At 51.4% G+C, this 22,923-nt stretch overlaps 1 protein-coding gene across 3 annotated transcripts in view; it reads right to left on the bottom strand.

Moving 5' to 3' along the window:
- Positions 1-22,923, bottom strand: part of DAXX (death domain associated protein) — a 281,310-nt gene that overhangs the window by 216,199 nt on the left and 42,188 nt on the right. For all 3 annotated transcript variants that reach the window (XM_069635217.1, XM_069635216.1, XM_069635218.1), the window contains exon 3: positions 4,117-4,999. In XM_069635217.1, the coding sequence (XP_069491318.1) occupies positions 4,117-4,999 (883 nt within the window). The remainder of the gene's footprint in view (positions 1-4,116; positions 5,000-22,923) is intronic.

Raw genomic sequence — 22,923 nt, 5'->3', positions numbered from 1 at the left:
CATTCTTAGTTTATCCATGGTCTTTCTCGTTTCCGGCTTATGATTTGTAGAAGCAGCAATGGTATGGGTTGGGTGGCTGTTGAATAGTAGGTCTTTTTATCTAGGTTTCCTGATTTCCTTTGGGATCGAGTTCCATAGTTCGGCTATGGGATATGAAAAGCGGTTCCACCAAATTTTTTTAGTGTCTTGTTTCAATTTGGAGGTCGGTGATCTGAAGTCTCTTCTCGGTTGGTATCGGGAGATTTTCTTTGGATGAATTGAACTCCTTATCTGTGAATTGATTTATGGGCAATGCACAGGGCTTTTAAGTTTATGCGTTTCAGTGCCGGAATGAAGGGGGCTCTTCTATTTAGTCATGTGGGTAGTCTTGCTGCCATGTTTAGGATGTGTTTTTTTGTGAGGTGTTCGGGCATTCCCAGCTATAGAATATTTGTGTAGCCTATCCTTGATAATACCAAGAAGATGGTTGTGACAGTTCTGTGTCTGGAGTTAAGTGAGGATTCCACTTATTAAATCGCAGGCATGAGGTAGAAGCATTTTGTGATTCCAAGGCGAGACTGTTGTCCACGAGGAATCCCAGATTAAAAAAAATTGAGATCTCCGGTTAGGTTCCCATGCACGGGGGTTAAGTGGGGGATGTCTGTCTTAATTTGTCTTCTTGTGGGCCACCAGATAATTATCGTACCAGGCCCTTTTACTCGTTAAAATCCTGTAAATACGAAATTTGTATTATTTTACTGCATAATGATGCAGACCAGTTCAAAGTAGAGGCGGTGTAATAGTCAGGTTACTTGACAGAAACCAGACCTTCTGATTTTTAGCTACATGTATTTAATGGAGAAAAGCCTTTGAAACCGACCATTTTTTCTCTGAAGCCTTGTGTGGTTTCTTTCTGTTCAGCTTCTGCTGTGCGCGTCTAGATAATCAAGGAGCAAACATAAGCATTGTGCATATTTATTTTCCTAACATCATAGGGTCATATAATTAGTAAAATGGGAAACTGATAATTATCTTTTATAACAAATTATGCTTTTTTCACAATCAATTCGACAAGATCAATGCAATGGCAGATACAAGATGTGCAAAATCAGATGAATCTGAAACAACAACTCAGATACGCACCATTAAGGCGTCCAATGTTTACTTGAAACACTGGTCCTAAAAGAGACACCAGATTGGTCATACTTTTCTAGGCTCTGGGAAACAACTATTTGATCCACCTGGGTAATAAACTGAGACAGCAGAACCTGAAAGAGGCGTTTAAATGCACCAACTGTATGCAGCAGAACAGGCTCAGCATTATATAAATCTCACCGACAAAGGATTCAATTGTGGGACTCAATGTAACAATAGGCAAAAATAGTAAACGTGTCATCCAATTTTGCACATCTTGTATCGATGCCATTGCATTGATCATGTCTAAATCATTGAGAACCACAAGGTAGGACTTGTAAGCACACGTTTGCATTTAATATCAGTTATGTATCAAGCTCTATCTAAATCAAAAACCGCGTCTTGATCTTGCTTTATTTTTGTAGATTGAATTTTGGACCATTGAAAAATATATGAATTTTGCTGCTCCCGATGAAGAGACGCCACCCTGAGACGCGTTGAGGTTGACCCAAGTATTATTTTATAAATTAAATGTTTATTTTACAAGTTCTGGTGTTTAAACTCCGATTTTGGAACATCTCTCAAAGTGATCTGTACTTGGCATTTTATAATCGTATTTCAATTTATTCCTAAAAGTGATAAACATTTGGTTATTTCACAACTTAAGATGGTGTTCAGGTGACAGGAGTGTCCTATATAGTTGGGCAAGGTTCTTCAGTATTCTGATGCACATGTGGACCCGATTTCCTTTGCTGAAATGTTAACCACTCAGAGTGAGTGAGCGAGAGCGCGCAGGGGACATTTGCACTCCCAAAGGCTTCCCAAATAGAAAGATGGCCAGCAGATAGCATACCCTCCTACCGCCCCTCCCCCCCACCAACAAAGCAACCTCCACAACGTATAAAGCAATCCAGGGCACACAATTTGCACCGAGCACTGGTTAGTGATAATGGTCTCCTGACGAGTAAGAAATGGTTTGCTGTATGTATAGTACGGAGGTGGCGAGTGACTGACTGGGTAGTAGCCTGCAGCTTGAATTTCTTACTACAAAATAATAACCAATACTACGAAACAGATCTAGGAAGGTTGGATGAGTCACAAATCGAGGGACATTGGGATCAGCAGCAGATTCAGGCTAGTCCAACCTAAGATTGTGCACAGTCTACATTACCCCCACAGTACGAGAACCCAAAGGAGGAGATTAGTGTCCCAAGAGCATTTTTAAGCTATGTAATTAGCCATGAGAGCGAGTTGAGGTTCAGGAGGAGTGAGTTAAGGGTGCTTTGTAGCCAGCGAGGAAGGAGAGAGAGTCAGAGGGTGTGGTAGAAATTCATTTTTGCTCCATTAGCACCCTTGGTACATGCGTCAGCTAATCAGGTTGCTCCAAACCCAGGCTGAATCCAACGATGTAAGCCTGGGTTCGGAACAACCTGAGCGCTCAACGCACCCACCCTCCACCCAGATGCTGCCTGTTCAGCCTCCTGCCCTTCCTCCTGGCCCGTCACAACCCCTTCATCACCACCCTCCCCCCCCACCTTAACAGAGCTCGTCTTCCCAGGACACACGCATTGTCTACTGGTTTCTGCCATGGAAATGAAAGGGGGTCCCACCATGCATTTCCACGACAATCCTGATTCTCCACTGGTCGCTAATGCGAATGAAGCAGCGCAGACTTTTTAAAAAAATTGCCATTAGTACCTGGAGCGTTTGGCCTCGTGATACCAATCACAAAAATAAAACAAATGTTTGGTGGGATTCTCGGTATTAAGACACTTGGGCCCCAGGATGTTGCGGGCCGGTAAAGCCCACCAAAACCTTTGCCATTTTATGAGAGGGCAGAGAGGTAGAGTTGTAGGTCCTCATGAGAGTAGATATAACAGCATTTGCGCAGCAGCCGATGCATGTCAGTGCAGAGATAGCATATAAATGGGGTGCCCCATGGTTGAGGACACAGATTTAGGCGTGAAAGTTAGCAGTGGGAACTGAGAGGAGTCGTCATGCAGTAGGGATTGTAAGGTGGAGAAGGCAGTAATAGTGGAAGAGGCATCAGGGGTGGAGGAGAGAACTTTTATCTAGGATATGTTGTGTTCAATTGGTCGGGAGAACATGGGGGAAAATAGTGATGCTACGATGACTGTACGGATATGTACAGCTCCTAGCTGTTTAAAAAAAAAAGGTTTGGTTTTGAACAAAACTTATTCTTTTTTTAAAGTTCAGAAGGGAGACATCCTTTTCAGTTGTAGAGTAATCCCAAGGTGGTGCACATTCCAATACCCACCCGTATCAAAATAGAGTTTCTGAAATACATTTGGTTTCATTGAGCCACCATACTGTGCAGGTGGTTGCTGTCCAAGTCCTGTGCAAGTCCCATCGACTGCATAGGATGTGGGGCACCCGCCCTACTACTGTGGGTGCCACAGTGCAACCATTTTAAAAATCACTTAAGCGGTTGAGGCGTTTCTTTTTTTTTAATTGGCATTTGAGAACAAATAAAGGCAGAAATGCCTTCTTAGACATCTTCCAGGTTTGATGGTAGGGAGGTATTCGGAGCTTGTGGTGAGGATACTGTGACACATGTTCAAGCGTCTAAAGCCCAAGAACCAGGACCTTAATGTACTAGAAAGCATTCACGAGTCTGGCAAGTCTACCTATAGAAACATGCCATTGTCCCAGCAGTAGAGCGAAGACAATGGGTGGAGGCAAAAAAAGAGCGGCTGAGGGCCTTCAAGGATGGAAGAAGCACAAATGAAAAACAAGCAATGGGAACCACATAAAAGCAAGCACCTCAACATGAAAAAGTGGGTCCAGTCTCAACTAGGAATAACTACAGAACAAGATAGACAGAGGGAAAGATGACGCAAAGACGACAGACAGCAACAGACAAAGAGACCACAGCAAGAAACGCCATCTCCAGGTAAAATGGAATACACCAGAGTGCAAAAAACATGCAGTTCCCCTTAATGAAACAATAAGGTTATCTTACAAACACCATATCTCACTCACCAGTTTTGTACTTGTCCGTCAGGTGGCTACCAAAGTTGTACACCATATCCAAGTGCCGACGCTCCTGTAATCTGTTTCCCACATCACGGAAGGCGTCAGCGGCCATGCTCTGCATCTGCCGCTTGCTCAGCTCCAAGTTGTGGCGGATGTTGGCCTTCTCAATGACTTTGAGAATGTCGCCATAATCTGGAAAGTTGTCAGGCTTGTTGATAAATTTCTGGATGCGGCGGTTGACCTCAGGATAGCGTGTGCCGCGGTATGGGATACGTTGCTCGATGACACGGCCAGTTCGGCTACAGCAGCTCTTCAGCTCACACAGCTTTTGGAAGATGCGGATCATCTTCCGTTTCAGTCGATTCTCCTGAATGTAGATGGAATCCTCATCGTCCAGCTGCTCCAGATCCAGTTCCTTCTCCTGAAGCCTGCGAATCTCTGTGGTGTAGACAGAGAGCAAATTCTCCAAGTAACGGATCTGTCGCCTGGAACCTGGATGATGCTGCCCTGCATCCTCTGTCTCAGCAGGAGCATCTGTCCCAGCTTCCTGCGATTCCTCCCCATGGCTATCAGCACGTTCTTCAGCCAATCTATCACCAGAGGGAACACCTGAAGGATGCTGGGGCTGCTTGTGTTTTGAGCCAGCAGCAGGGGCGCTGCTTAGTAGCACTTTTTTCTTTTCTGAGTTCGACTTAAGCACAGTACAGAGTTCATTGATGTAAACATAGACTTTGCTTTTCTTTTTCTGAACACGATTCAGGCAACGGCCAATCACATTGCGGAACTCTGTAGAGGCCAGGAATGCTGGACTCGTCTTCTGGTAACGGCCCTGCAAGAAAGACATGACCTCAGGATGCTCCGCCGTCTCACTCCCACAGAAGTCCACAAACTAAAGCCAGAAAGAAAAAGGAAAAAAATAAATTACATGAGCTCTTCCATTGGTCTCCTTAGGAGATATTCATCCTGCCAGCCTTCCAATCTAAATGTTAAAAATAAAAAAAAATAAAAAAAAAAAAGGTACAAAAATAAATAAGGAGGTACGCTTACACCAAACTTACAAAAATCACATCTTCCACAAGCAACAAGTCCCAACACAAAGGCAACATACTACAGTGCAGCCAGGTTAACCTCCACAAACAAAGCTGCTGCACAAGATGGAGAACAAAGACATCATCCATAGAGCACGTTCAGTGGCAACAATACAAGCCAAACATGCTAGACACCACCCCACAAAAGCAATCAAAAGGACGCCTAAATTCCTTCCAGCCACCCCTCAAGACAAAGCAAAAGGCAATCCAGGAAACTTCCCAACCAACCTCACACTGCAAAAGATCCCCCACCGGGCATGCCTCGATTGTTTCTGGAATGCACCCCCAATTCATTAGCATTAGAAGAATTTCCAGTTTCCTGTCCTTGAACCACATGAACATTGTTAATTAAAAAATATTTTATCTCGAGGCCACCACGGGGAGCAGGCAAAATGGTGGCCTGATTGCCAGCTCTGTCCCTTGCCCTTGAAGTTTCGTGGTTGTCTGGCGGAGATGAGGAGTGTGGGAACCTCGTAAATGGGTCCCTGTGTGGGTGAGCAGATCAGTTAATGGGGCCCCCGGGTCGAGCTTGCAACAGTGCCGCAGTATGAGCCGTGCCAAGTGAGGCTCGGCGGGAGAGGGCCGGTACCGCGAGCCTACGCTGTTGTAGACACCCCCAGGACAGGGTGCGATGGAGGGGGAACGATACGACTCGAGGAGGTGGCTGCGCACTGGTGAGGAAGGTGCACGCCTGGGGTCCAACCCACGAGGCGATATCCTTGAGCTGCAGTGGAAGGCAGAGGAGCCCAAAGACCCGCTCCGAGGTCAAGCAAGCCCTGGAGGTGTCCGCGACAGCAGAGAGCAGCCGGCCTAGAGGAGGCAGTGAGGCCAGCACCAGGAGGCCACCCGGGCCGGGGCTCTACCTGAGGGCACTGTGCCCGACACAGCAAGGGCTCAGGGTAGAGCAGGAGGCCCTTGCTCCTACCAGGAAGTGTGCAGCCGAAGGAGCCCTGGGCACCAGCTCGGGGCATGGTGGAGGAATCTGTGTTAGACAGCTCCAGAGGGGGGCGACGCAGGAGAACTGCAGGTGTAGGCAAGACAGGGTAGCCCTGGGGCGCTGGTGGGCACAACCCCAGAAGGGGTCAGCAAGGCACTGGTGGTGTGAGGGGGCTGAAGAAGTTGGAAGGAGTAGGTCTGGGCACCGGGCCCCCAGTGGTGACCCCCCCCTGGGGCAGGTGCTCCAGTGGCACGCGGTGTGCTGGCCACCCGGACTCTGGGTGGGGTGGCATGACACACTATGGGTGGTAAGTGCAGAACCCCGGCTGCATGGACAGCTGCATGGATGGGAAGGCCGGGCCAAGGCGCGTGCGGGCCCCTCCTCCTGGTGGAGAGACTGAGGCAAAGTGCCCGTGGAGCATCAAGGGCCTGGACCAAGTGTTGTGGTTGACTGATAACACCAGGGCAGTTTGGAGGGGGATCTTCCTGGCTCACTGTGCCCCAGAGACCCGGAGAGTGCAGGACGGTTCCTGTGTGTGACTGGCGGAGTGTGCACCAAAGTGTGGAGGGGGACCTAGAGTGGATGAGCTGGAAGGGGACCCTTGTGCAATATCGGTACAAGGACGGCGAGGAGATGGCTAAAGCTGAGCGAGGCCCCCCCCCTCGTGCTCTGCAGAGTGGCAAGATCAAGGGTGAAATACAGGCCATCCTGGAGGAGCTAAGACTGATGAGAACGGATATAGAAGTAAAGGTGGCAGACCTCTCTCTGCGAAAGTGGTAACCCTGGAGGAGAAGGTCGAAGGGGTGGAGGCCAGCCAGGCTATGATGGAGATTTTTGAAGCACAGTCGAAGGAGCGCTTTAAAGAGATTGAAAGGAAGCAGGAAGAATTGAGACTCAAAGTGGACGGCATAGAAAACCAAGAGAGGCGTAACAATCCCTGGGTCTCTGGGCTGAGAGATGCAGAATGGGAGTCCCCTAGTGGCCTGGAACAGAAAGTCCAGGATATAAGTGGCATGGTGCTGGGCTCCAAGGAGGGGCAGCGAGTGACTATAGACAGGGTGCACCGTGCCAAGGTCCACGGTTGGTCCTGGCTTGGTTGCACTATTACAGTGACAAGGCAAGGATCCTCCAAAAGGCACGCCAACAGGGTGACATTGAATATGGAGATTTCAGGGTGGCCATTTTCCAAGACTTGTCAGTGCACACCCTGCTGAGGCGCAAGAAGTGTGGACCCCTCACCAAATGGCTTCAGGAGAAGGGGGTGAAGGACAGATGGGTTACCCGTTTGCGTTGGTGTTCCGAGTGGAAGGGGGAGAGGCACCAGCTAGTCGCAGAAGACAACATCAAGCACGCTATGGAGGAGCTGGTTGGGCTGCAGGGTGACTGCTCTCAGGAGGAGGGGGTTGGGGGAAATGGAGCTGCTTCCCATAAAGTCCTGCGGGCCCAAAGTCAGTCATGGAGAGGGGCAAAACCCAGGGGTTGGGGGTGGGGGGAGGGTCAGAAAGTCGTGGAAGCTCAACGTCCCCCTGTCCCAGAAGGGAGACACATGAGAGGTGCTGGGGGGCAAAGCCGTTTTACACAATTCTTTTCTTGATGGGTTCTGGCCCGTGCTCAGGCGACCTGACTCCCCCTCCCCCCCACCCCACCGATTACGATAATGGGCGCGGGGGCAGTGTAGAACAGGGGTTGGAGGGGGCGTTTCTTCTAATGTATTGTTCTAGGGTGGTGTAACAAACCTTGTTATGAGATGGCGCTGGCGATTGGTTTTGACCCAAGGTTGTAGTCGTTAATTCTTTCAGTTTTTGGATACTTGAAATAATGTAGGATGGACGCATCTCATGGGTCTGGGAATCCAGAGTCATGGAGCGTCCATTGCTAACTTTCATTGGGAGGCATCTCCAGGCGCTCCACTCCTATTCGGGAGCAACCACAATTCTTCTGCCTTGATAAAAGACTGCAGTCGAAATGCGCGTCGGCTCTTGTTTCACGTTTTTGCAAACCCATAAATGTGTTCACCACATTAAATCCTCTTAATAACAACAAAAAGTCAGGAGTCCATCCTACATTATTTCAAGTATGCAAAAACTGAAAGAATTAACGGCTACAACCTTTGGTCAACAACCAATCGCCAGCATCATCTCATAACGAACTTTCCGATGTATTGTGTTGTGTACCCCAGAGCGGAGGGAGTACTGGGGAAAGGACTGCAGGAGGGGGAGGTGCCACAGCAGCCAGGGCAGGGGTTGCGCCCCTGGTGGTTCGACAGGTGCGGCCAAGCTGGGAGGGGCACACAGTCAATCTGTCTAAGAGGAGGGGTTGGTTCAATGCAGCAGTCAGCACAGCTGCACAAGGCAGGATGGCCCCTAGGGCATGGAGGGGTAAAGGGTGGTGGCTGAGAAGGGTAATGGTTGAGTTGAAGCTGGCCACACACATTTGTTCATTTGCATGATTTAAGCAAATCGTATACATAACAAAAAGGTATGCGTTTTAAAACCACAAATACATGTCTATAGGATTAAAATACTCCAGTAGAGAATGTTGGTTTGTTTAGTACGACATGCATTAGTCACCGTAATAGCATTGATCGTATCTGCTTAGATTCACATGCTGTGCATATGGTCCGACATCCAGTGGTAACCGCAGAGTATTGCATCTTGTCTTTCGGGGACCGAAAGGGGACATCGGCATAGGCGTGTCTAACACTATCCCTATCGTGACGTGCAGTGTACCCAAAATCCTATTCAAACTAACAAGTGGTGTCCTGGGAGTGTCTCTGCCAGACAGTCCTGGTTACGAAAGCCTTACCCAGATTCTTTAGCTCACGATCTTTCACAGAGGAGAAATATCCAAAACATATCAGTCTTTGTCCTGCCCTGGGGCAGTCCAGCACCGAACTGCTAAGCAATTTTCCTCTGAACAAGAGTACCAACAGCAACACCAGACACGTGTTTCGGGTCGCGTGCTTGCTGGGCCTAGAGACCCAAGCTACTCCTCACCGATTACGCCCAACAAGGCTGAAACATGTCTGGGGATGCTTGTGGTCTCGTGCAGAAGGGATGGGACCTAGCAGTTCGGGCTGGACTACCCCATTGGGGGTGGGACCAAGTCTCATTTGCATATGGTCTTTCCACTTTCGTAATGGCTTGGCAGGCAAAGAACGATGGTCTGGAGGGTTGCCCAAAGCAATGCCAGTGGTTAAGATTCAGTCTAAACCTTCCAGCCATCACCTCTTGTTTTACTCGTCACCCCAAAATCCTATTGCCTTAAGCTTGGAGGTTATTTTTGAAGGTTTGGTATGCATGCGCTCAGGTCATGCTCTGACTTCTTTGTTCAAGCGTGCGCGTGATCAATATTTGTATTACTAATAGCATACAACTTTTGACATTTTGCACGCTGATGTAACTCCGTGCCTACGCACGTCCTGTTGAGAGAGTTGATAGCGAACGACTAACCCAGCCCTTCAATGGTGGTCTAGGCTACACTCCATGAGAGGAAAGCTTTTACGGATGCTTTTTAGGGGAATGACGCATTTTCAGTTTTACAAAGCGACAACGTGGTAATCCATCTGCACATGTTGTAGTAGTTACTGCCGTTTCTTTAGCTTTTCTGATGAACTTCACTTTTGTTCTCTTCCAACCGGTCACTGCTCTTAAATCTAATCTCCAGTACTCCCTTGTTTAAGTAATTCTCCAGCTAAGATGTGCTTCCCAGATTGATGAGCAAGAACCACTTTTCCCTTGATATCCGAGAAATCTGTGCCCGTGATAAGATTTTGAAGCACGAGTATTTATACTTGTGCTTCAAAAGTAGTTAGAAAAAAACTGGAAAAACTAGGCCACTGTGTTCTGCCTTTCAATGTTTGCAGCCAAGCTGCAAACTGATTAACCAGGAAACCCAGGATCAAATCTCTGCTTCTCCAACTGACAAAAATGATACAATCCATCTAATTTTGCGCTGTGGGATCACATGGTTGCTTGCAGCGCTGAAGTCTACTCACTTGCAAGCCCCCTTCTAGAGCAAGACTGCGAAATGGGATTATCGATAAGGGTAGCACACTGAAATGGATGCAAGCCATGTGTTGCTATTAAGCTTAACAAATAAATGGACCCATTACAATTCGATCAATATTTGGGGACAGCACACCCCATGACAATGAGCTTTTATATCCAACATAACAGCATTGAACAGGTATTTTATTAAAAAGCCCGCCAGAGAGAGCATGACCTTTGCTAAAAATCTACATTCCAAAAAAGAATAGAAGAATGCCCCCATCGGCACTTTTACAATTCTTGCACGTTCATGCTTGAGAGAGCTTCAATCAAACTATTGTAAGACCATCCGTGATAAGAGACCGACTAAAACAGAGGTAAGTACTACAATGCCATCAATTGCAGCCGTTTATCGCCCAATTAAACATACTTGTGGAACCCTGCTCCAAGAACTCCTTATAGGGAATGTGCACACTTTGCCATAACACAACCCTTCCTGAATCCCATCACTGCTTGATCAGTCCGTGCATTACCGTTGGTGGCATAGCGGCCCTGATAGCAAAGGGGTAGTCAGCTCGTTTTCACACAGGCAGAAATGGCATCCACAGCAGTCTCAAATCCCAACTGCCAGCATGCCTGGTTGCTCCTCTTCAGTGCAGCACACTTACGCGGTTCACTAGAGGAAGCCAGTCCTACAAGGCCAGTCTAAAGCTTCCTATCAAATTAGAGGCTAGCATTGGATAGCGCTTCTGCACTTACTTGGATAGGCCCTGCTTCATGTAGAGTGTAACTTGCATCTTGCAGTAGCTCTGGCACCTCAAGACCCCATGAGAGCAGAGATTCCTGGATGCCATTGCACGACAGTTCTGCAACTGGCTCTCTAAAATGAGCTGAGGGCCAAGTACACCACAACAAGCATATGGAGCACGAACAGGCTGCATCCAGCATACACACAATGTCTAGTCCTGTATTCTGCGTTTCCCAATTAGGGGTTACATCACTCAGGTCAGTTTACTGCCAGGGATGACGAGGGGGGCTCTGCAGCTCCTATGGTGTACCATATCCAGGTAGAAAATGGCACGGTTAGGGAGAATTTTCATTTCTGTGCTAATTTCCTCCCACCTTAGAGACCCCCAGCTCTTTTGCTGGACTTAATTTAGCATTTATATATTTAATTTAGCATTTAATTAGCGCTACAAACCCTCAGGCATCCGAGTGCTGCTTATTATTACCCACAGTGTGTGGTGCTCATTTACCAACCTCGGAAGGATGACAGGCTGAGTTTGGCCCTGCTGGGATTCGAACTTGCGTCAGCAGGCTCTGCACAGATGTCAAAGCGAGCGCTCTACTCGCTGTGCTATCGGACCGGACATTTAATTCCTGAGTGAGACAGACCTTTTTCTCACTCCCTCATGCGTTTTTCCCTGACCAGGATTGTATGTTTTCACTGTTTTTGGAGTCTGACAAACTCCATAGGCATCTGCTTTTTGTTTAGTGACACAACACCCTCAGTGCTGGTCACTGGCAGAAAAACATTTTCTTGAGTGAACTACTGTTCCCAAGAATAGTCCGGTGAAATTAATCTTACTTATCTTTTTACTTTGTAGGTCCAGTACACACCATCTTGTGTGGAGTGCTGGGGCGTCTCCTATTAACACCCTTATCCTACTTTCTCATGTAACGTTTGTCGTTACCCTCGCTACTTTAAATGGCTGGTGGCAGTGGTTTACTTTTTACTACCAGTGTGCTTTTTTACTGCAGTCTGAACCCTCAAGCTGCAGTACAGCACCCATGAGTGTCCATTTTGACAAAATGGCCCCAGTCGTCCTTTTTCACCATTTTCTGTTTGTGAGGTTTTTCTGGACTTACTCTGTAAATTGAGACAGGTTCGAGCCCTTAGTGTGTTCACACTGGCTCCAGTGTGTCTGGAAGTACAGGAAGTGAGGAAGTCACAAAACTCGCCTGTCCTTTGTCTCCAAGTGTGCCTGAACAAAACCGGCTCGGATTGGCCAGCTGGCTGTCCCCGAAGGACAGCCACTCTGCAGTGCGATTGACAGCCCAGGGCTGTGAATGAATGAGAACACTTAAAGGCGAGGTTCTTGGGACTACAGGCCGAGTTGCCAACTAAAAGAGACATCGAAAGAATAAATTGTGAAGAGGAGCCCACTGCAACTTCCTGGACCTCGGAAGTGCCTGGGGAAGCCCTGCTGCTGTGCTTACCTTTCGCATCGACAGAGAAGCTCCGGACGGATCTAGAACTCCACTCTGGCGCAATCCCCGACTTGCTGTGCCTCTCCAGTCTTGCAGAAGCCCAATGCCAGGGGTCGGGTGCTCATAAAGTCAGTGGAACAAATCCGGCTAGCCTCCTAAGGACACTCCAGGTGCAGGAAAAACCCGATCCAGAGTTCAGAACAGAGGGAGCAAGGAAAGTCCAACCAGGGATATTCATTCTGCATCAGGACTGGTTGCGAGGTGCTGAAACTGCAAAGAGCTGCTGAAAGAAGGTCTATAGCTGCTGAAGCCCTTTCCAGACTGCTGCAGGAGCCTGCCAGACATCCTTCCCCTTGTCCCCATGACAGACCCAGGAACAAGGGTCTGCTTGGCTGTAGCAAGACGGAATCCAGCTAGACCCCCTTCTTCAAACCAGAGGTACTTTGGGGGTTTGGGGTACTGAACTGATCACCCCCAAGTTGTGTTTTCTCACTTGAGAGGTGCACTGGCTTACCTTTTCTGAATTGATATTCAACACCCCTTTCCTTGGAGTGATCTTTTTGAACTATCTGACTTTGTGAAAGACTTTATCCAAGAAGTACATTAGAACTATAGACTTTGTCCAATTGACTTTGGCTATCCTGGCTTCTTAAAGGCCCCCTTCTAATCGATTGACTTTGGCATTGCTTGTCCCTTCATAGGTTGTAATTTGTTGAACATGTATAAAGCTGAGAAAGGCTTACCGAGATTTCACTAGAGGATTCAAACTGTCTTCCCATTAGAAGAAAGTATGTTCTAACCTTTCCATTTCCTTAGGTTCAGGGAGGAAGGGTTAAGAGTCTAAAAAGTTTATTGAAAAGGATAAGACCCGATAAGTTGCGCCACTCAAATTTGTATTTCATACTGTTACACAATGGCCCTTTATCTGTATGGGTTTGGATGATTGATAGCAGAAGACAAAAGAAAGGATTCTTGAAAGACTCTGTAATGGTTAGTTCATAATACTTGTAAATTGGCTTTCCTTTTGTTAATATGATCGGAACAAGTTACTTACCTGTAACTGTTGTTCTCCAGCATGGGTCTGGCATGGATTCACATGCTCATGAATATTCCCCGTCGTCAGGCTGGGAATCCTCGGTAAAGAAAAAACCAGTATCAAGTTTCGTTTCTGATCTGTCTTTCGTGGTAACAACCAATCACTGGTCTCTGCGTCATACTGACCACAGCCAATGCCTGCCCTCTACCTAAGCACCGCCTCTGGCAGCCATCTTCAGATTTGGAAGCACGTGAAGTGGCAGTAGGACCAAGTGAAGAGCCGCAGAGGGGTAGGCGGGAGGGTTCGCATGTGAATCCATGCCAGACCCATGCTGGAGAACAACAGTTACAGGTAAGTAACTTGTTCCTTCTCCAGCATGGGGTCTGGCATGGATTCACATGCTCATGAATAAAGAATACATAGCAGTACACACATGCACAACCACGGGAGGTGGCAAAGGCTCAACATTAAGCATTACATCAAACTCAACATTAAGCATCTTACCTCCTCACCAGGCTCACCTCAGGCGAACAGGTTGCGCAGCACTGCTTGGCCGACCCTGGACTCCTCCCTGGAATCCCGATCGACGCAGTAGAATTTCGTGAAGGTGTGCGTCGACCTCCACGTAGCAGCCCTGCATATGTCCAGCAGGGGCATACCAGAAAGGAACGCCATGGTAGCTGCGATCGCTCTGGTGGAATGGGCTCTCGGACAGCCAGGCAGCGGTCGGTTTGCCAACCGATGACAGTACATGATACAGCCGGAGAGCCATCTGGAAATGGAAGCCTTCGAGAGAGCCTTCCCCTGATTGACAGGTCCAAAGTTCACAAAGAGTTGTGACGTCTTCCGAAAACACTTCGTGCGGTCCATGTAGAACTTCAGCGCTCTAGCCACATCCAGCGAGTGCAAAGTCCTCTCAGCCGGCGACGGGAAGAACACAGGCAACACCAAGGGTTCGTTGAGATGGAAGTCCGACGGTACCTTGGGCATGAAGGAGGGGTGCGTCCTGAGCACTACCCTTGTGTCGTGAAAAGTCAAGTACGGGGCCTTGCAGGAAAGGGCCTGGATCTCTCCCACCCGTCGTGCGGAGGTGATGGCCACAAGAAACGCTGTTTTCCACGACAGAAACTTCAACGGGGCCGAGTGCAGAGGCTCGAACGGAGGTCCCATGAGCTTGGTCAGCACCACGTTGAGCTCCCATGCCGGGGCCGGCGCCTTCACCGGCGGGAACGATCTGAACAGTCCCTTCATGAACTCTTTCACCAGACGATGAGACCACAGGGACGTCCGGCCCGTGGTTCTGGTGTAACGGGAGATCGCAGCAAGATGAATCTTGATGGACGCGTGTGCCAGTCCAGCTTTGGCCAGCGTCAGCAGGTACGGCAGTACCTGGGGAGCCGTAATCCGTAGAGGGTTAATCTTCTGTGCGTGGCACCAGACAGAGAACCTCTTCCATTTGTGTCCGTAGCATTTAAGAGTCGAGGACGCCCTGGCCTTTGCAAGAACCTCTCAGCAGTCGGCCGGTATGTCGTATCCTCCAAACTCTAGCGCTGCAGGAGCCAGGCCTGCAAGTTCAGCGATTTCGGGTCGTGGTGGAGGATGGCGCCTCCTTCCCTGGAGAGTAGGTCCGCGTCCACCGGCAGCTTGATTGGCGGGGACGCTGACAAGTCCAGAAGGTCCGGGAACCATATCTGCCTCGGCCACGCAAGTGCGACGAGGATCATCCTGCACCGTGACCTCTTGAGCTGGTTGACGAGCCGGATTAGCAGTGGCAAAGGAGGTAACGCGTAGAGGAACAGGCCCTCCCAGGGGAACGAGAAAGCATCGCCCATGCTCCTCGCCTGGGGAAACCTGCTGGCGACCGTTCGTCGCCGTCGCGAACAGGTCGATCTGGGGTGTGCCCCACCGTCGGAAGAGGCGATCCACTAGATCCTGCCGTAGTTCCCACTCGTGGCACGAGCGCAGCTCCCTGCTGAGTGAGTCGGCAATGGTGTTTTTTATCCCTGCCAGATGAAACAGCACCAGAAACATCCTTTGGGCGACTGCCCAAGGAAGCGCAGGACCTGTGGCTTGGACAGTGCTGGGGACCTGGTTCCGCCCTGTTTCTTGATGTAAAACATGGTGGTGGTGTTGTCGGTGAAGATCCTCACCACCTTGCCCTTGAGGGACGGGAGGAAGGACCCGAGGGCCCAGAACACTGCACGGAGCTCCAGGACGTTGATATGGAGGGACTTCTCCGTCGGGAGCCAGAGGCCTCTCGCGTGCAGATTTTCGGTGTGCGCTCCCCACCCTTCCAGGGAGGCATCCGTGGTCACTGTCTCCTGGTGGTCTGGGGTCTGGAAGTCCATGCCCGCCGTCAGATGCGCGCGGGTGCCCCACCACCGGACCGCTCGGCGGAAACTCTCGTCGAGTGTGATCTTCTCCTCGAAGCCGCCCGTCGTCTGGATCCAGCGCGCGTCCAGGAACTCCTGCAACGGGCGCATCCGGAGCCTGCACATGGGAATGAGGTAGATGCAAGAAGACATCATTCCGAGGAGGGACTTGATGGACCTCACCTTGGCCGCGTCGGAAACTAATATCCGCTGTACCTTGCCCAGGATGGACCTGGTCCTTTCCTCCGACGGGGAGGCCAGAAGGGACACTGTCGAGCTTCGCTCCCAGAAACAGTGCGTTTTGCGCGGGTACCAGGTGGGACTTGGCGTAGTTCACGGAGAATCCCAGGTCCGTGAGAAGTTGGACGGTCCTTGCTGTGTGCTCCACGGCGAGCTCCCTCGTCTTGGCTCGGATGAGCCAGTCGTCCAGGTAGGGGTAGACGTGGATCCCCTCGCGGCGCAGTTGCGCCGCCATCGGTGCAAGGCACTTGGTAAATACCCTGGGTGCCGACCGTAGTCCGAAGGGGAGGGCTTTGAACTGGTAGTGACGCCCTTGGACCACAAACCTGAGGAATTTTCGGTGCCCCTTTAGGATGGGAATGTGGAAGTAGGCATCCTCCAAATCCAACGACGACAGGAAGTCTCCTTCCTCCAGCTGCCCCAGGACGTGCTGGAGGGTGACCATCCAGAACTTTTGCGCCTTGATGAACTTGTTCAGACGTCGCAGGTCTAGGATGGGGCGCCATCCTCCCGTCTTCTTCTTCACGAGGAAGTATCTCGAGTAAACTCCGGAGCCCCGAAGCCTCTTTGGGACGAGTTCGATGACGCCCTTCCTGAGCATCGCCTTTACCTCCAGGAGAAGCTGAGGGACGTGAAGCTCTTTCCTGGCCACGGGGGGGATGCGCGGGCACCTCCTTTGAAACTCGAGTGCGTGGCCCCGGGCTAAGGCGTCCAGCACCCAACGGTCGGTGGAGATGGACTCCCACACGCTGACGAAGCTCGCCAGCCGGCCTCCCACCGGGGTGCTTCGGTGGGGGCCCGACCCCACGGCCGGTTCAATCCTGTTTCGACGAGGCTTTGCCGCCTTGACCTCCTTGGCGACGACGGCGGGGTCCGCCAGACTTGCCTCGTCCTCTGTAGGCCTACTGAGACGACGAGCGGGCCGCTTGACGGTAGGTGGAGAAACCGCCGCCGGAACCTTTGGAGGCGCCCTTGCCTCCGCTGCTCCGAAAGGGCGTCCGTCGTTGCTGCAGAACCCCAAGGGCCCGGGCCGTCTCAGTGTCCGCTCTAATGGCCTGAAGGGAATCGTCCACTGTTTTCCTAAACAGGTTGTTCCCATCGAACGGCATGTCCAGGACTCTGGTCTGTATGTCTTGACGGAAGTCCGTAGCCTTGAGCCATCCACGCCGCCTAAGGCACACGCCGTTGCCCAACTGGCGAAACCCAGTGTCGGCGATGTCCGTCGCAATAGTGATGGCGTGGTCCGACGCCACCTCGCCTTCCTGTAGAATCTCCAGGGCATCCGCCCTCTTGTCGTCCGGTAGGAAGTCCAGCAGGGGAGCCAGTTTGTACCATAGCTCCCTGTCGTAGCGGGCCACGATAGCCAAGGCGTTGGCCGCTTTAATCGTCGTCGCTGCAGACGAGATGACCCTGCGTCCCATAGCGTTCAATTTCTTTCCCTCGCCGTCCGGTGGGGAAGTCGATGTGGAGGCCGCACCCCCCCCCCCGCTTTTTTCCTGGCCGCCGCGGAGATGACGGAGTCCAGGGTAGGCTGCGCCCGGAGGCACAGGGGGGCCGCGTCCGGGACCCGGTACTTCTTCTCGTACCGGTCTCTTCTAGCTGGCGTCGTGGAAGGGTTCTTGAGGAGGGCGAGGCCCTCATCCCAAATGTCGTCCAGTAGAGGCACCGCGAGGACCGTCTTCCTCTTGGCCTCGCGCCGTTGATAAAGGAATCCTTCCTTTTTCTTCTCCTCAGGGCAGAGTTGGAAAAGCTCGGATGCCCTGGCGATCATGGAGTGGAACGATCCAATCTCGTCGGGAGGAGAAACCCTGGTGGGAGGTGACGACGGTAGATCCTCGTCGTATACCTCGTCGTCCGTACCCGTCGCTGCCGTGTCAGTCCCCGTATCATCCCCTCGGGTGGACGGGGAGGAGGACTGGACGGGGCGCGACGGCTGAAAAGGAGGTGGAGGGTGAATCCTTCTTTTCTTGGGCGGGGGAGCACCAGAAGGTCCCGGTTCAGGATCCCCCGACGGGAGAGGTTTCTCCGTCGGCAACGGTAGTCTCGTCCTTATCTCTGAACATAAGGACTGTATAGCCAACAAAATGGCCACCGAGTTGTCTTGAGGCACTGGCAGAGGGGAATCCGACGGGCGATCGTCGTCACCTGCGTCGGAAACCATCCCGACGGGCCTGTCTTCTTCCACGCCAAGGCCGTGGCTTAAGACCTCAATCAGCTCTTCCTCTGAGGTTGAGGCCGAATCTACGACGACGCCCTGCCCCCCTTTTTCTTCCCCGCCGGGGGTTTCCGGGGGTCCTATCGATGGGCACAAAAGAGGACTCCCTCCGAGGTGGCAGGGAGACTCTGAGCCCCCGAGGCCGCCGCGACAGTATCGATAGAGGGCTTAGCCGGATGGATTAAGGCCTTCACCACCTTAGGTGCGCTCACCGCCTTATCCTTGAGATGGGGGGGGGGGGAAACACTGCCTTGCTCCCCCTCCGATGGGGCCTTCGAGCTCGACCGGGGCCTCTCCAGGAGCTTCGCCGGGTGCTCGCCCTTCCTCCAGAGCGTTGGCTCGTGGCTGAAGGTGCCGGGGAGGGTGCGCCCTGCCTGGCGCCCGTAGAGCCCGACCGTTCGGCGCTCCCGGTGCCAGCGGACTCGCGGTGCTTGGCCTTATGTTGGACCCCCGTCGCCGGGACGTCCTCAAAGGTCTTAGAAGACCGCTCGGATTTCTTCCTCTTCTTCTCGCCTGACGGGCTCTTCCCTTCCAGCCAGTTGGCGAGACGTTGGTGGCGGTCCTTCATGGTCCGTTCCGACATATTGCCGCAAAACGCACAGTCCTTCTCCACGTGCGTCTTGTCCTCATGTAAGCAGTAGAGACAACAGGAGTGTTCGTCCTCCTTAAAGACGTTCTGCAGCTGGCATCCAGGGCAGATCCTGAACAGCTTTCCGGGCGTCGAGCTTCCCTTCTCCTGGGCCATGTCCGGGCCTGAGAAACTTCTGGAGTCCTCCAAAAGCGTAACTCGACGAAATCTTCACCCTTGAGGGGCGCAGACGAATCCGACACGGGTCCCCGTTGATCGGATGGAGAGTCGGTGGAGCTTGAGGCTCTTTTGACCGAAAAAACTAAGTTTTTGAGAAAAAAAAACGCGAAAAATAGCACTAACGCTCGAGAGCAATAGCACGAGGATCCCAACACATGAACGTGCGGTAAAAATCTGAAGATGGCTGCCAGAGGCGGTGCTTAGGTAGAGGGCAGTCATTGGCTCCGGTCAGTATGACGCAGAGACCAGTGATTGGTTGTTACTACGAAAGACAGATCAGAAACGAAACTGATACTGGTTTTTTCTTTACCGAGGATTCCCAGCCTGACGACAGGGAATATTCATGAGCATGTGAAGCCATGCCAGACCCCATGCTGGAGAAATTGTTTTTCCAAATCTATGAATTCAAATTTCAGAAAAATAATTCTTCAAAGCTTTTGTTGTTTTTACCCAAAAGCACAAGTGTCAGAAAGAGATTAGTTGTAGTCTAATCCGTCTAAGGGTCGTAATGCTGAGCTGCTCTTAATATTTTCAGCATTGTTAATGTTATGAGGCCATAATGGCTGGCATAAGGATTACCGCAAAGGTTAGGTGTTTTCTTTCCATTTGGTTCCCCTGTCTTGCTTTTCTCGCACCACGATAACCGCTGATTTCACAAAACGGCTGCATATTTATACTAGCGTGATGATACGATCACGTTTGTTACACTCGATTGCGTCATCACGTGGCAGCCATCTTGGACTTGGATTGAGTAGATTTAGCCACTGTTGATCTGCTTACAATGGCGCTGATAATCGCGTAACTGAGAATTTTAAAGATACATCCTTATTCTGAAGGTAAATTGGTGTATCCTGATATCAGACTTCAAGGATAACATGAACATGCAATTTCAAATCCCAAATGTTAAATGTTTGCTTAGTGCTGTGTACATATTATATATTTTAAACATTTTTGATAAACTTTATAAATCTTCTGAATCGAAAAAGGAGGCTGAACTGGCTCACATTTTAAAAAGAGCAGTTAAATCAATATGGTAGGAGGTGAGGCTCGAGAACTCCAGAGTGATCCTGAACGGCCACCGCCCAAACTGGAGTAAACTGCCATAAAATATAGCTATATTTGAGGAGCAGATGTCGGAACATCCAGGGCACAGCCGAGGAACATGCTGCGGATAATCGCAGGCGGAATCGAGTGGAAACTCGAAGTTGAAATCCCTCCTGCCAAACCCAAGATGGCGGGAGTGACCGGCGGAGGTCGCTGAAACGGGCCATCGCGCTTGGGGCCCGGATGCAGGCCACTGGGATGGCGATCGCACAGCAGCAGAGCGGGCCATGCTGTCCTCGAAGATCGGAAGACCGGCACTACCGTGAGCAGCCGCATGACAAGAGGCCGGACCACTGGTGCTGACACGGTGCACTGGAGATGCAAGGAGGGTGAGAGCTGGCGCAGGACATAGCCCGGCAGAAACTCCCGGCACGCGTCCCAGCAACCCACAAGCAGCAGCGAGGGCCATGCTGTCCCCGAAGACCAGAGGAGCTGCGCTGATGTGAGCGGCCGCATGTTGAGCAGTGGGACCACAGTGGCAGGAAGAACGAGGGCCGGCGCGGGCCGCAGTCCAGAGGTAACTGTCGGGCTCTGGTGCAGGGAGCCACGCTCTGGAGGGGACTCAGCAAGATCGGTCAGTACAGCTGGGAACACCTGCTGGTGTCAGGAAGTCTTGCGGACACCCCCCACCCCCTCTCGGGAAGGACCGTCAACAGCCTGGGAGACCAGAGAGCGACACAGGCCACATCCCTGCAGGTGAGCGAGCGATGCAGGCAACAGTCTCAAGACACCGCAGCACCAGGGTGCTAAGCCTGCACAACAGGCGAACACGCACTGGGGAAGCATCGGTCAGCCGCACCAAGGAGGTGGCACAGTCCGCGGCCAAGATCATTGAGGAGATTCCCGGCCCCGCTCTGGTGGGCAACCCTGAGCCGGTGAGGCTCAGCGGGTGAAGAAGCAGAGGCTTCCACCACCACTGTTCAGTCCAGCGAAGAGAGGGATGCATGCAACGGCAGTCATGGGGAAGCTACAGGGGCTCTGACCTACCCCTGGAGACACGTGACGTAACACACAGAAGTCTTCATGCACAGCCAGGGACGGGCAAGGGCACCTAAGAGTGTTGGGGAGCCACAAAACGGAAGCAAGATCTATAGCAGGCTGATACGTGGAAGAACATAACCTACAATCCCATAGGGCTATTGAATAAGGTTGGCGACAATACAAACACACGCACCAACCAAAGAAGCCTCCCTATTGAGCAGGACCACCATAGCTGTAGAGGAAGAAAGGGGGGAGCCATCATATTGATATACCCACGTCAAACAATCGCCCCCGGGGACCGACCAGAACAGCAATGAAATGGCAAAAACCTGTAGACGTGGGAGAGCACAACCCACTCGCTGCATGGGAAAGTGGGAAAGCACGGTCACTGTGCAAGGTATCCTGAGGCAAAGGGGACCAGGCAGAGAGGGACACGTCCATTCTGCGATGAGCAGAGGGTCCCACCGGAGGAAATCGGGAGAGCAGCACAATACCCAGCAGAGAGTTCAGACTAAGCAGTAACGATAGAAAAGGCCTGGTTGACGTGACCGAGTACAACTCACCCGCTGAGCAACACAGCGGGTGCAGAGCAAGTGGGGGGGGAGATCTCCGAAGACCTTCGGCCGAGAAAAGCCAGAGAAGGGGAACTCATACAGGCGGGATATACACAGTGGATCTACCACCCAGGAGGGACTTCATTGGGCCACATAACTGACGCTGAGGCAGGTTGTTCTGCCCGACTTAATGGATGGTAGAGAATAGCAGGCTGCTGCCTTTTCCCTCCCATGGGGGGCTTATAACGGAGTGAGTCGAGGACGGAGAACCCACCTGGGGGCCAGTGGACTACCCCCGCCGGGACTACGGCTGCACTACTACACAAGAGGGGCAGTGTGTCTCAGCAGAGGGCGTCAAACACCAGGCCTCCAAGAAAAACCAACGGGTGCACAGATGTAAGCCCGGAGTGCCGCCTGAGGAGGTGAAACGCACAGCAAAGGATGCCAAGTAAATCAAAAGGGGGAAGAGGCAAACAAACCAGCATCGAAGCTTTCGCTAGGATGTCGAACAAGAGCCAACCCACTCCATCCGATGCAAACATGGCCTCGGCTAGCTCCGAATAGCAGGTGGGGGCGGAGGGGAGCGAGGGCGAGAGCCCAATATTGGAAGCCATAGGGGCCCTGAAGGAGTCCCTGGAAAACAAGATGGACACGGTTATGGTGGACATGAGCCTCCTCCGGCAAGATATATGGACCCTGGCGGACCGAGTGGGTATGACTGAACAGCAGGTGCCGCAAACCCAACGTTGCAGCCACCCAGACCCAAGTGGCAGATGTGCTGCACCAGGTGAAGATCCTGGAACAGAGGGCGGAGGCCGCAGAAGGGATGGCCCGAAGGAATAATATCCAGATTGTTGGACTGCCGGAAGGAGAAGAGGGAAGGGACCCTATGAATTATGTCAAGAATCTGCTGCTGCAGGAGATCGAAGCAGGGGCGCTGTCCCAAGGGTTCTCATGGTGGAGAGAGCCCATAGAGCCCGGCCCCCCCCCAGCCCCCACACAAGTTCAATGATCGCAAGAATCCTGAACTTCAAAGATCGGGAAAAAATATTTACATTTTCAAGAAAAGGGGGGGGGGGTGATAACTAGGCACTCTTCCAGGATAACGATCTACCCGAACTATACAGTCCGGGTTCAGAGACAACAGGCGTGCTATGGCCCCACCAACAAACGCCTCAAAGCAGTGGGTATACGTTACATGCTGCTGTACCCAGCAAAACTAAAATTGATACGAGATGGCAGATCGTAGTACTTCTTTGAAACAACAGAAGCAGCCCA

This window comes from Ambystoma mexicanum, chromosome 13 (genome assembly GCF_040938575.1).
Source record: "Ambystoma mexicanum isolate Mex_15411 chromosome 13, UKY_AmexF1_1, whole genome shotgun sequence".
Lineage (NCBI taxonomy): Eukaryota > Metazoa > Chordata > Amphibia > Caudata > Ambystomatidae > Ambystoma > Ambystoma mexicanum.
This window is presented reverse-complemented; position numbering and strand designations above follow the sequence as displayed.